This window comes from Haliaeetus albicilla, chromosome 31 (genome assembly GCF_947461875.1).
Source record: "Haliaeetus albicilla chromosome 31, bHalAlb1.1, whole genome shotgun sequence".
In the NCBI taxonomy this organism is placed as follows: domain Eukaryota; kingdom Metazoa; phylum Chordata; class Aves; order Accipitriformes; family Accipitridae; genus Haliaeetus; species Haliaeetus albicilla.
This window is the reverse complement of record NC_091513.1, coordinates 1,398,348-1,411,904: the sequence shown is the minus strand read 5'-3', so window position 1 is coordinate 1,411,904 and position 13,557 is coordinate 1,398,348. Positions and strand designations below refer to the sequence as shown.

The 13,557-nt window shown below is 45.0% G+C and overlaps 1 protein-coding gene across 2 annotated transcripts; it reads left to right on the top strand.

The window, feature by feature from the left end:
* The first annotated feature begins 224 nt into the window (after window positions 1-224).
* On the top strand, window positions 225-9,956 carry LOC138683169 (olfactory receptor 14A16-like). Of its 2 annotated transcripts, XM_069774697.1 has the most exons (2): window positions 312-1,214; window positions 9,888-9,956. In XM_069774697.1, the coding sequence occupies exons 1-2, from the start codon at window positions 312-314 to the stop codon at window positions 9,954-9,956; spliced, it is 972 nt and encodes a 323-aa protein (XP_069630798.1). The 2 variants fall into 2 exon arrangements, with proteins under 2 accessions (XP_069630797.1, XP_069630798.1); XM_069774696.1 differs by lacking the exon at window positions 9,888-9,956 and having other exon boundaries at window positions 225-1,416.
* The last annotated feature ends 3,601 nt before the right edge of the window (window positions 9,957-13,557 follow it).

Below are 13,557 nucleotides of genomic sequence, written 5' to 3'. Positions count from 1 at the left end.
TGTGGTTCCTTAGCACTGGGATGGCAGACTGGCCCCTGCCCCCACCATTCCCTTGAACCCACTGCTGCAGAGCAGGGCTGACTTTTCAAGAGCCCATGGGCAGAGGCCCTGCTCTTCATTGCACACTTGACCAGCCAAGCAGGGCTCAAACCACAGGCCTGAAGGAAGGTCTCCTAGAAAGAGAAAAGGGTCTGTGTGTGTGGGAGCGGGAGGGCCTGTGGGAAATGGCTTTGATGTTGCTCAGAGTAGTCTCCCATAACTTGGCGCTGTCTTTCTCTCCTATGACAGGTCCTCCTGCCCAGAGGAAGAAAATGTCCAACAGCAGTTCCATGACTGAGTTCCTCCTCCTGGCATTTGCAGACATGCGGGAGCTGCAGCTCTTGCACTTCTGGCTCTTCCTGGGCATCTACCTGGCTGCCCTCCTGGGAAATGGCCTCGTCATCACTGCCATAGCCTGCGACCACCACCTCCACACTCCCATGTACTTCTTCCTCCTCAACCTCGCCCTTCTTGACCTTGGCTCCATCTCCACCACTGTCCCCAAATCCATGGCCAATTCCCTCTGGGACACCAGGGCCATTTCCTTCTTGGGATGTGCTGCCCAGGTCTTCTTTGTATTCTTCTTGTTTGGTGCAGAGTACTCTCTCCTCACTGTCATGGCCTATGACCGCTACGTTGCCATCTGCAAACCCCTGCACTACGGGACCCTCCTGGGCAGCAGAGCTTGTGTCCACATGGCAGCAGCTGCCTGGGGCAGTGGGTTCCTCTATGCTGTGCTGCACACTGCCAATACATTTTCCCTACCACTCTGCAAGGGCAATGCTGTGGACCAGTTCTTCTGTGAAATCCCCCAGATCCTCAAGCTCACCTGCTCACACTCCTACCTGAGGGAAGCCAGGCTTCTTTTGGTTAGTGCCTGTTTAGCATTTGGGTGTTTTGTTTTCATTGTGCTGTCCTATATGCAGATTTTCAGGGCCGTGTTGAAGTTCCCCTCTAAGCAGGGACGTCACAAAGCCTTTTCCACGTGCCTCCCTCACTTGGCCGTGGTCTCCCTGTTTATCAGCACTGGCATATTTGCCTACCTGAAGCCCCCTTCCATCTCTTCCCCATCCCTGGACCTGGTGGTGGCAGTTCTGTACTCAGTGGTGCCTCCAGCAGTGAACCCCCTCATCTACAGCATGAGGAACCAGGAGCTCAAGGATGGCATTAGGAAAGTGATTTCAGGGATGTTTCTCAATAGTGATAAACTTTCTGTGTCTCTCCACAAATGACTCCCATGTTTTCCCATTGCAGGCCTGTACTTTGTTTCTTACAATTGTTAATATTTTTTGCATTGTTACATCTTGCTATTATGTTCCTGCATAAATTTCTGTATTTATCTCACTCTCCAGAGGAATGAACCTTCTCTGTCTCACATTTAAACTGTATAAGATTGTGTCTAACACTGGGTCAGAGTTGACTCTCTCATAGCATCTCTGTAACGAAATATCATATCCCCAGTGCAGTTCCTCAAGATGGAGTTGTCCTTCCTGAGCTGATGTCAACAATAGTACGAAGGAATTTCATGCCAAGAGGGCCTGTTGTTTCAAAGAGAAAAGCTCATGGTCATGTAGGTAGCTGTTGGAGACCAAGGGTAGGATTTCTGACCTTCCCACTGGTGTGTGGTGACAGTGGAGATGGTGAGTTGTCACTGTGGTACATACCCAGGGCTGTCGCACACATGACAGGGCAGAGGACATCCCCCAGGAGTGTGGAGATGCCTGGAGAGCCTGGGGGATCTCCAGGAACCGTATGTGCCTGAGGTGGGCAGTGACTGTGTAAGAGACTGAATTGTTATCTTGAAGCATTTGCCTCAAAGATTGTTAGGTGTGAGGGACTGGGCTGTCATCTCAAGGAACTGTGAACTGCTTATCTCGAGCCCTTTGTCTCTGAGATGATCTGTTTAAAAGGACACTCCTCTGTCCATAAGGATGATTACCAGGCCGTTGAGGCATCCAGGGGAGGAAACGGGGCTGGAGCTGATAAGATACTGGTTTCTGGTGTCGATAACGCGAAGGTCATGTGATAGACCAAACCTGCAGCGCATGACATTATCGAAATATGCCCTATAAAAACCCGTAGAGACAAGCTGTGGCGGCCTTTTTTACCACCAAAGAATTGAAGATTGAGGACCAACGGGATGCCCCTGGATCCGTGGTGGTGACTGTCCTTGCAATCCTATCCCAACTGCTTGCTTAATTTCTACCTTTTCTTCCATTCTATCCTATCGCCACCATTTTCCACTTTTGATACTTTTGATAATAAAAGCTCTTCTGGGTATGTGGCATTTGACCTCGTTTGTGTCTTAATCTCGCTCTTGGGATCATATCGAAACCTTTTCCGACATTGGATCGGGACATTTAAATTGGCGTCAGGGACAGGATCCCTTGAGACGAGAGTGCCGTACTGTTTCCCAAATACATGAGACCTCTCAGGAACATAAGGGGGGCAGGCTTGTGGTGTTTGAAACTTTACGTGCTGCCTTCCTGAGAAAACTGCTTCCCCACTCTTTATAAGGTGTTTGAAACTTCACGTGATGCCTTCCTAATATGACTGCTTCCCTGCTTTTATACGTGAGACCTCTTAGGAACGTGAGGGGAGCAGGCTTGTGTTGTGTTGTGTCTGAAACTTTACGTGCTGCCTTCCTGAGACTACTGTTTCCCCTCTTTGTGTAAGATGAGTGATAGTAAAATTGCCCCTTTGGGGAAAGAAGTTTTGTTTGATTTTTTTAGAAAAACATGAAGCGCGACCCTCTGTGCTTGGGATAGACTGGGCTCAGGGAAATTGGCATAATCTGCAGAGCGTTGTTGATCGGATGGTCACTTTACAAAAAGATGCTAGAGTGCAATCAGGGAAAGGAAAAGCAATTGTCTTGTGCCGTTCTTGGTGCCAGTCTGGCTGCAGCAGTGGAGGATAGGGATTGCCACCTCACTGCAGAATCTCAAATTATTGAATCCCTCCAAAATCTTGTTCAGTCCCTTCTGGGACAAGTGGTGGGAATAAAAGTGTTACTGATTTGTTATTGATTTGTTATTAGTTAGAATTAATCATATTTATAATTTAATAGGAATATGGAATTATAAGAAATATTTTAGCAAAATTATATTTTATATATTTAACCAACAACTAACAGCTGCTGTGCAATCCCCTGTACAGCCCTGTACAAGGCCGGAGGAATTGGTTAAAATCATCTAGTAGGAACATTTAGAACTTAGATAACAGATGTCAGAATTTCAAATTAATAGGAACTTAGGAACTTAAGAAAATGTATTATGTGTAACTATAAGAATTCGAGTATTGTCTGAAATCAGTTAACCACGGAAGCTTTGGTAAAGATTTACCTCGATCTAATTAACAAGAATTCCAATCAGTAGAGTTAAGTGAGATTAACCAATGATTGTTTTAGTATAAGAATATTGATAAGGTGGTGTGACTGAGGGCCAATCACTAGAAATATTAGATTCAAGAATTAACATTCAATGTACTTTATGTAAATCTAATACATGATGGCGAAAATCGTACTGCGCAGAATCACAAAAAGGTCAGCTATCGGACAAAGTGAGGAAGACTATGGAAGACCACCAGAGGGCTTCTGAAGACCACCAGAGATCTTCACTGCGCCTGCGTAAAGGACATTTACATATGCTAAGAACTTCCCAGAAATCTAATGAATATGCATAACATTTCTCAGAAATCTAATGAATATGTATGAGTAAGTTTAATACAAGGTGTGTGATTTTGGTGTTCAGGTGTGCGTGGTTCGTGAGAGGACTCACCCGTGCACCCGGCCGTCAATAAAGAAGTGTCTGCTTATCTACACTAAATTGGTGTTGATAACTTCTTTATTCTGAGTTTTTCGGCAACAAAAGCACAACTTGAAGCAGAAAAGAACCAAGTGAAACATTTGCAACTTGCTCTTAAGGAGCAGCTCCTTGCGGGTACTGTCCATGAGGAAATTCCTCCAAGATCAAAAATTGGCTACCCCTTTAAGGACCTGCAGGCAGCAAAAGAGAGAGTGGAGAAGTTGGAGCTGCCTTCATTGCGACCCTTAGTCAAAACTGAATATATTTATGATGATGAGCAGGACCAGTTCCTGATACCGAAAAGGCGGTCGAAGAAATTCTCTAAGACTCGTTTTGGAGTTTTGGAAAGCAGGCATTCTTTATTGCAGCGCTGGATGCACGGGGGATAATTCCACCTAGCGTGCATGTCACAACTTTAGCACAAGCAGGTTATATAGAATAAGTAATTGCATATTAATCAGATTAGTATACATATACATAAAAATGATTGCAACTGATTATCTTAGTACTGCCTACATCCGATCATGCGCAATGAAGGATCGCTTTGAGTCGAAGGGCTGCTTTTGCGACCACCGACCCATTGAAGTTCTTGCTGGCTGTCCTTGAAGTCTTTATCCTTGTCCTTGTTCTTTGATCTTGAAGCTTAACGCAGTTTCAATCACATGTGGTCAGTCTCAACATTGTTCTCATCTAGCGTACAGGAACATCTCGTCCTAAGAGCAAAGAACTGCAAAACTTATGAATAATTACTAGTTAATCACTTGACTAGACTTGGTAATTATCACCCCGGTTACCCTTTGTCCATTGTTTTAACCATAGCGTTAATATATATATCATTTATCAAATCTCACTTTCACAGTCAATGTTACAAATATTCTGATAAGTTAAAATTTTATATAAGCTGGATTTGATCAAGAGGTAAAGATTGTAGAATATAGGGGTTTGAAGCTCACAATATAGTCATAGAAACTTAGGAACATACAAAATGTGCTGTATACAATCATAAAAGAATAAGTATTGTCTAAAATTACTTAACCATAGAAACTTTGACCAATTTGTTAGTTTGTAGTGTTTTGTCCTAAGAAACTAAGAGAGATCGTTATGGACCTTAGTTCTGTTGCTTAGAAACCCCACTTGCATCAAGATTCCAGTTAGTGGAATTAAGTAAGATTAACCAATGAATGTTTTAGTATAAGAATATTGATAAGGTGGTGTGACTGAGGGCCAATCACACGAAACGTTAAATTCAAGAATTAACATTGAATGTACTTTGTATGTGAATCTAATACATGATGGCGAAAATCGTACTGCGCAGAATGACATAAGAGAGGTCAACTATCGGACAAAGTGAGGAAGACTATGGAAGACCACCAGAGGGCTTCTGAAGACCACCAGAGACTTCACTGCGCCTGCATAAAGGGACATTTACATATGCTAATGATTTATCGGACAGTTGTTGATTATGTATGGCATTTCCCAGAAATTTAGTGAATATGTATAACAGGTGTGTATTTAACCTGCATGATTAAACCAGACAGGTGCACACACTAGGTGGAATGATCCCCTGCGTGCCCAGCGCTGCAATAAAGAAGTGCCTGCTTCTTAACTTCTCATTGCTGTTAAGGAGTTTTATTCCGGATTTTGGCAACAGTGACCGGCTTATCAGCACAAGGTAGAAGGAAGAAGTCTCCGTGCTGTGCGATGCCTAAGGAGGAAACCGAGTGGTGAAATGAAAACTCCATTCAAGAATTCCTCTCCATTTTTGCTGCTATCAAACAAATAAGAGTTAATTTGCAAACTAGTCGCCAGGCTCACGTCCCAAGGGACCTTGCTTTGGTGACTGCGATCAGTTGCTTCTGGTGCTGCTAGAAACACCTCCAACTTTTGGTGAAAATAGAAAAACTGTACGATTGTGGTGTTACATTTTATTTTCTTAAGGGAAGACATTTTCCAGGTGTCCAAGAACCCAGATTTTGCTGTGGTGTCAATGAAGGTACTTTACAAATAGACCTCTTTCATCATGTCTCACATAACAAGTTCATGCTCACCCCCAACACATAAATTCTTTCTAATTCAAGACAAAAAAACTTTCTACATTCACATATAAAGCTGAATTTTCTTGTTGTTTCCTTCCTTGTTCAAGGCAGAACCATCAAGGGAATCTACCTGTTATCTACTGAACACCATAAATGTGATTTACGACTGTTTAATTTCTAACAGTAAAACACTTATTTGGAACTTACACTTGGAAGAACAAAGTTAAGATCTTTGAAATCAGGTGATAACTTAACATTTTGCATTCAACACTATTTTCTAAGCATTGATTTCTGCATATATGCTGTGAATAGGTTTCTTTTGTACTCTTTGTGAAGCTGATGGTAACATTAAGACTTAGAATACATGGAAAAGGAGGTGAACCTTTCCATGCTGATTGGAAGGAATTTAATTAAATCTTGACTTTTGCGGTAAGAGGTGCACTGAAGCTTCCTCTCTCTTGCTCCCTCTCAGTTTATTTTTGGAATTCCCAAGAAAAAAGGGTTGTTAACTTATTGATAGATTTATTATATGGTAGAAGCACACATTAAAAAAAAAATTAACACGCTAGCTAGAAAAGTATCTGATTGTTAATTGTGAGGATAAACTGACTCCCCTCATCTTTTTTCTTTTTTTGTTAGTTCATACCGATCCAGATCCAAAGGCTCCCGCAAGCAAAGTCTTTACTAAATTAATTGTGGAAGCAAACAGCCCTGGAATCCAAATTGGAAGAAAGATGAAGTGTATGCCGCTTATTTGACAAGCCAGGAATTACTATTTGCCGCTAAACAAATAATGCAACAAATTGCCATGAAAGAAAAAAGACTGTGAAGCAACTGAGCATTTTCAATGATCTTTTCATTTTCACAGCATACAGACGCTATTCATAAGACGTACTTAATAATTATATTCTTATTCATTCAGATAAGGAACTGTGCAGAATGGTCTAAAGTAAGGCGACTTTGCACAGCTGCAAAAGAACGTTTGAGAACCGTTTAATCGACAAGTGCCAATTAATGTGAACTAGCGTGCCTAGTAAGAAGTAAGAAGCAAGGTGGAAAACTTTAACCATAAACACACAATATGCTTTAATTTTAGCTCCTCCTGCTCAAGGAACAGGGCCTCGGAGACACTGGTGTTAATTCTCTTTTGGCTGGGGACGGGGAGGAAAGAAAGAAAACAAAGAAAGAACTAAAGTACCGGTTTTAGTAGCAGGCAAAACTAGACATTGAACATTAGGAAAGGAGTCTGAAAGCTTGAAAAATCTCATTTATTTGTTTGTTTGTTTGTAGTACAGCTGTATTCCACTACTGCCTGCATGTTAGGTTCTTTGCTTTCTCCTCTCCCATCTCAAAGGATATAGATGAACCAGAAAAAAGACAAAAGAGTGATTACAGCTACAGAACTGATTCCACATACAGAGAAAGTAAACTGCCCAGCTGTGAGAAATTAAGGGCATGCTGGTCTGTAAATGCAAAACTGTTGTTTGTTGTAGATATGGTGATTTTTGGATAAAAAGAAAGGGTTTGGGGAAAAAAAAAGGTTTATTGTATGCTTTGAGTAAACTAAAGAATGAAAATGGAATGGAAATTGGAAGAACCCAATTTAGCTGCACCTCTGTCAACTTCCCTTTTCGGGAAATGAACGTGGGTCAGTGCTGCTCTGATACCAGAGGTATTGTCTTTGAAGATGTACGAGTTCCAAAAGAACCAATTGTTGAAGTTAAATATATAAAAATAAATATGACCAAATGCCATGTTTTCATACCAGATGTACTACTAGAGCATTTTCAAGGTTGTTCCTTGACATTTAGGACGCGCGATTGATTATATCGCTTGGGTTTTCAAGCGTACAGCTCAGCACTAAGTAAATCTAGCTATGCAGTAACTCCTGGGATTCTTCTAGAACTTACTGATGATAACAGTAAAATCTCAAAGAAAACTCCACCCAAACCCCTGAAACTCAAGTCCTGTCAGGACAGACTTAAGTTCTTCAATTTTTATGAACAGGGATTTTCAGGGAAGGAAAAAAAAACCTCTGTGAGGGACGTAAAACAAGACTCACGGTATTAATATGAGCAGAAAACATTGCCAATCATGCCGCTTAGCAGGTTTTAAGAAATACGAATAAACAGCGAGCTAAGTACAGATCTCATGAAAAGTAAAGCACAACTTCAAAATTCAATACTTAATCCCCGTGCCTAAGTGGATTTTAGAATTAAAAAACTGAAAGTCTAATTCAACTTACAGTTGAGAACCTGATCCAAGTTATGGAGAATTCCTCGAGTAAAATTTCCTGAGTGTGCTGGATTTGCAAAGTAAGAAATTACGATGACTATATTCTTCTTGGATGTCATAGAATTTTAAGCCGGCAAAGGTTAACTTAGTTTATTTCGTCATTCTTGGCACTACGCTTCCATTGCAAAGGCATTCGCGGGTGATGTTGCAAACCAAGTAGCTACAGACGCAGGGCAGATTTTTGGAGGAAATGGATTTAATACTAATATCCTGTAGAAAAACTCATGAGAGATGCTAAAATCTACCAGGTGAGTAAAAGAGAGAATGTGACCTTTACAGTCATGCAAACATTTTCTATCAAATAAACTGAAAGGCTACTTAGTTGAAATCGTGATGTACACATACTAAAAAAAAAAAAATGGAGGATGAGAGCAATAATCCTTCCATTTAATGAAAGGGCATGCAAATCAGGCAAATTCTTGCACACAAAACTCTTTGCATTCGATCAACAACTTAACCTACGCAGGAGGAAGAAACTTACTGGTGTGGTTTTGCTTTTCTGATGTGGTAACTCTTTGAATTCATGGAGTCTTCATTTTGAAGCTTTGGAACTCTTAGAAAAAAGCGCTGTAGAAAATAGTGATCAAAATACCGAGGCTTGCTTTGGTATTCTGGAGGTAGATGGTTTACGTGTGATGTTCTCTTCATCACTTCTTGCTGTGCTCTAAACTTTCCGTCTGAAACTTTGGTATCCTAAACTGGGCAGATTACTTCAGCTGAGGTGACGTGCGGAAAACAGACTCCACAATCAGTGAGATTGTAAAGTAGGTATGTTCATTCAGCGCTGGGCGGCACGAGGGGTAGTCCCACCAAAGTCGTGCGCGCCCGACTCGGCAGTTCGCCTCAAGTTTATACAGTCAGGTATTACATATTCACAATACGCCTATACATATGCATGACCTATCCCCGCTCCATATTAAAATTAGCTCCAAGAGGTCATTTCCATAGTCCCCTCCCAACTGTGCCTGCGCAGGGCCTCTTTATGGTGGTCGTCTGGTGGTCGCAGAGATGAAGATAGATGACTCCTCTTTGTCACCGCTAGTAACCTCTTTCCTTGCGCAGGCTCAGTGATTTCTTGGTATTCACCCAAGCCGCAAGACCAGTCTTAGCTGGCTCTTGGGGCCTGCTCCTGCTTCTTATCAAGGACTGTCTTTACCTCATTGGCTGGTTCTTGGGACCAGCTCTTCTTATCAAGGGCTGTCTCTACCTCAGCTAATTTCAACAATGTAAGCACTAAACATCATCTTTCACCCCCCTTTATTATGTCTACTGAGATTCTTTTGACTCCCCTTGTCTCACTGCCAGTACATTTTCAGTACCCCTCTGCAAGGGCAATGCTGTGGACCAGTTCTTCTGTGAAATCCCTCAGACCCTCAAGCTCTCCTGCTCAGATGCCTACCTCAGGGAACTTGGGGTGCTTGTAGTTGGTGTCTGTTTAGTCTTTAGGTGTTTTGTGTTCATTGTGCTGTCCTATGGGCAGATCTTCAGGGCTGTGCTGAGGATCCCCTCTGAGCAGGGACAGCACAAAGCCTTTTCCATGTGCCTCCCTCACCTGGCTGTGGTCTCCTTGTTTATAAGCACTGGCAGTTTTGCCTACCTGAAGCCCCCCTCCATCTCCTCCACATCCCTGGACCTGCTGGTGGCAGTTCTGTATGCGGTGGTGCCTCCAGCCATGAACCCCCTCATCTACAGCATGAGAAACCATGAGATCAAGGGTGCCCTGAGAAAACTAATGACTGGATGCTTTTTAGAAGGAATAAACTGCCTCTTGTCTTCTGCATAGTACTTATATCTCATTACAGACCCAACCTGTCTTTTGCTGGTCTTTTTATGGTGATTTTGGGTGTGGTTTTACTCCTTCTATTTTGCTTTGTTTTACTTATCTGAATGCTTTCCACAAAGAAATGTCTTTATTCCTCCTGTTTCTAAATCACAGTCTATCCATCTTTTCTGTGCCCTGGAGGCTGTGCAAATGAGCTGTGCCCTTCTTTGTGTTTAAACAAAATAAAGGGCCCTGCAGTGTCTTTTTTTCTGAGATCCTTCCTCCGAGACCTTCTCTGTAGCTGCAGGGAGCAGTGCCTGTGTGCAGAGGGGAAGAAGAAAAGAGTCCCGGATCAGCAGCAGCGCCAGGGAGCAGCAGTGCTTGGTCTTTCCCGAGCTGCTCTCTTCCCACTTCCATGCTTTCCTTCTGAACCCTTCGGTTGGTGGAAGGCCTGAGTGCTCTTCAAGCTTGGTTAGAGCCCTGCGGTGTGTCAGGCCTGTGACTGCAGGCAAGGACAGGCAATGGGCACTTGTGTGACAGAGCTGGCCTCCATAGCAGCACTTCCGTCGTACAAGGGGATCTCCTCAGGCCTTGTGCCACAGATGCCCCCCAGCCCTGGGGCTCAGCCCTCTCCACCCCCGAGGAGCTGCTGTGCCCTTCAGAGGGTCTGGGGCTGTGGGGTGAGTGCCCAGAGCTCTGCCGCACCCTGTGGTGGGCACTGCTGTGGGGCCATGCCAGACTGGGCTGCACTGGGGAGAGGGCAGGGGAGGTGGGAATAGTTTAGGGGGAGCTGGGCTGGGCTGGAAAGTGCCCAGGAGAGAAAAAATATCTGTGTAGAGGTTGCAATGTGTGGCCATGCAGGGCAAGGACTGACACCAGGGGTTCATGGTGCAGTGACGGGGCTTGTGGAAAACAGTGAAGACATGCAGGTACAGAGGAGAGGAGGAGGCCGGTTTGTTCCCCCGGTGCCATGGACAGACGCGCAATGTGGCTCAGTGTCTTTGTCACCCCCAGCATCTCTCATTAGCCATTTTCAGCACTTGCTGGTCACCCCATATTTAAGGGTGAGATTTGCTGGGAGGCCACCTCCACCTTCCTCCTGGGCCAAGGGCTGCTTTTGGGGAACAGACAGCCCTGCCCAGCCTCGCTCCTTCCCCAGACCCTGGCAGACCCTGGAGCAGAGCTGTCTGCAAAGCTCCACATGGGTCAAGGCTGTGGCAGGGCAGGGGTCGGGTGCTGGGGAAGCTGCAAAAGTAGGAGTGTTGTGGGGGAACTGTGATCTGAAGGCTGCCATTGGGATCACAATGGGGGGAACTTTCCCCATCTATGACTGTACCCTTTCCTGTGCTGTGCCTGCAGAGTGGGGCTGTGGGACCGTGTATGGGCGGTGGGGCTGGGCCAGGAAAAGGACAGGTGCCATGACGCAGCTGCCAGGAGGTGTCAGCAAGGACAGGTACAAAGCAGGAATTTCCTTATATTGCATTTGTTGTGGAGGCATGAGTGTAGGAAAAAAAATTCAGTTGGAGATGCTGGTGGCAAAGGAAGTCAAAAGCAAACAGAAGACCTTTGGTCACTTCTGAGAGACCAAGGCTGAACAAGGGCTGCTGCTGAATGGGGAGGGTGATTTAATAACAGCAGGCACAGCTGGTGCTGAAGGAATGAATGCCTGCTGTGCCTGAGTCTTTCCTGAAATGGTCTCCAGGCCCCTGTGCTCAGGGAAAGGCTTCAAGGAAGAGGAGAGCATGCATTGGCATGAAAGTCAGGAAATCCCACAAGGACAGACGCCAGTTCCTGTCCCTGCAGGGGACTAACCCTGGCAGTGGCAAGGGTGGGGTGTCGCCTGGCTGGAAGGAGGCATTTTGGAAAGGTCTTGGTGGACAGCGAGATGGACAGGACAGAGCTGTGTGCCTTGGAAGCAAGGACAGGAGGACCCTGGGCTATAAGAACAGGATCACGGCCAGGTGACTGAGGGAAGGGATTATACCAAACACTGTGTCCAGATTTCAGATCCCAGTACAGGAAAGATGTCGGCAAGCTGGAGCCAGTTTAGCAAAGGGCCCCCGTAATGGTCCGAGGCAGGAACACTTTACCTGTGAGGAGAGGCTGAGGGAGCTGGGTTTGTCCAGCCTGGAGAAAGGAAGATCTTGGGTGAAACATGTAGCAGCATTGCAGTGTTCCCAGGAAGACTGAGTCAGGCTCGTGTCCATGGTACGAGACACAAGGACAAGAGGCAATGAGCTGAAAGAAGGGGGTTGGTGTACATATAGAGAAAAGCATTTCCAACATGAGGATAGTCAAATGCTGGAAGCTGTTTTGCAGGGACTTTGTGCAGACTTTATCCCAGAAAGTGACCACGGCGTCTTTGGATAAAGCCCTGAGTAATCTGGTCTGGCCCTGCTTTGAGCAGGAGATTGGCCGAGAAACTTCTGAGGTCCCTTTTGCCTAAATGGTGCTGTCCTTCCTCCTCCTTCATCTTTTCAAATGAGGGAAATCTCTCAGGTTCTCCCTGACCACAGAAATAATTCGCATCAGGTGCAGAGCTGCTTCACAGTTGACACCAAACAACCTTGGCCATGTTGTTTGATTCTCTTTTTATTCCCCCCACCCAAGCTCTTCTCTTGTACTGTTGCAAAACCTGCCAAGAGGAACAGCCTACCCTCTTAATCCTTTCCACATTGGTCTTGCATTTCTTGTTTCGTATCCTATTTCTTAGATGGTTGCTGTGGTATTTTCAACTTTGGGTAGCACCTTGGGTTAACTTTCCTCACAGCAGCTCCTACGGTGCTTTGCATTGCTGGCCAAAACAGTGTTAATAACAGTGCCATGTTTTAGCTATTGCTAAGCAGTGCTTGCACAGTGTCAAGGCCTCCTCTGTTTCTCTCTATGCCCCCTCAACGAGTAGTTTGGATTGCTTGACACTAGAAGAGCAGGGGATGTCATTTAGCAAGGCCAAGCTTCTTGCTCTATATTGGTGTCTGTGTCCCTGTTTTTGGTAGCGGATGGGCAGCAGGAGCCCCTGGGAGAAGAGACAATGGGTTATCCCATGCCGGACACAGCCAAGTCCAGCCAGCTCTGCAACAGACCTACTGCTGGCAAAAGCTAACCCATCAGCAAAGCCGGTGGCACCTCTGTGAAAGTGTATTTAAGAAAGGGCACAAATGCCAGAGTGGAACAGGAGTAAGGAAAAAAAAGAGCGTGAGGAAAATTCCTGCCAACAGCAAGGTCAGTGAAGAAGAGGGGGAGGAGGAACTCCATATGATGCAGAAGAGATTCCCCTGCAGCCTGTGGAGGATCAAATGCCAGAGAAGTTGGATATTTCCTGAAAGAACTGTAGCCTGTGGGAAGGATGCCACAGGAAAAGCATAAGGAGGGAGCAGCAGAGGTGACCTGTTAGGAACTGACTGTAGTCCCCATTCCCCCTTTTCCCACTCACAGGGAAAGGAGGTAGAGGAGTCAGCAATGAAGGAATGAAGCTGAGCCTGGGAAAAAGGAGAAAGGGGAGGTGCTGTTGTAGTATTTAACTTTTCTTCTCACTATCCAACTGCCCTGGGTGCAGCTGGGACAGAGTTAATTTTCACAGGAACCTGGGAGGGGGCACAGCCAGGACAGCTGACCTGAACTA

Excerpts from the sequence above, each read along its gene's own strand:
- LOC138683169 (XM_069774696.1), top strand. The coding sequence starts at position 225 with ATGGCTTTGATGTTGCTCAGAGTAGTCTCCCATAACTTGGCGCTGTCT.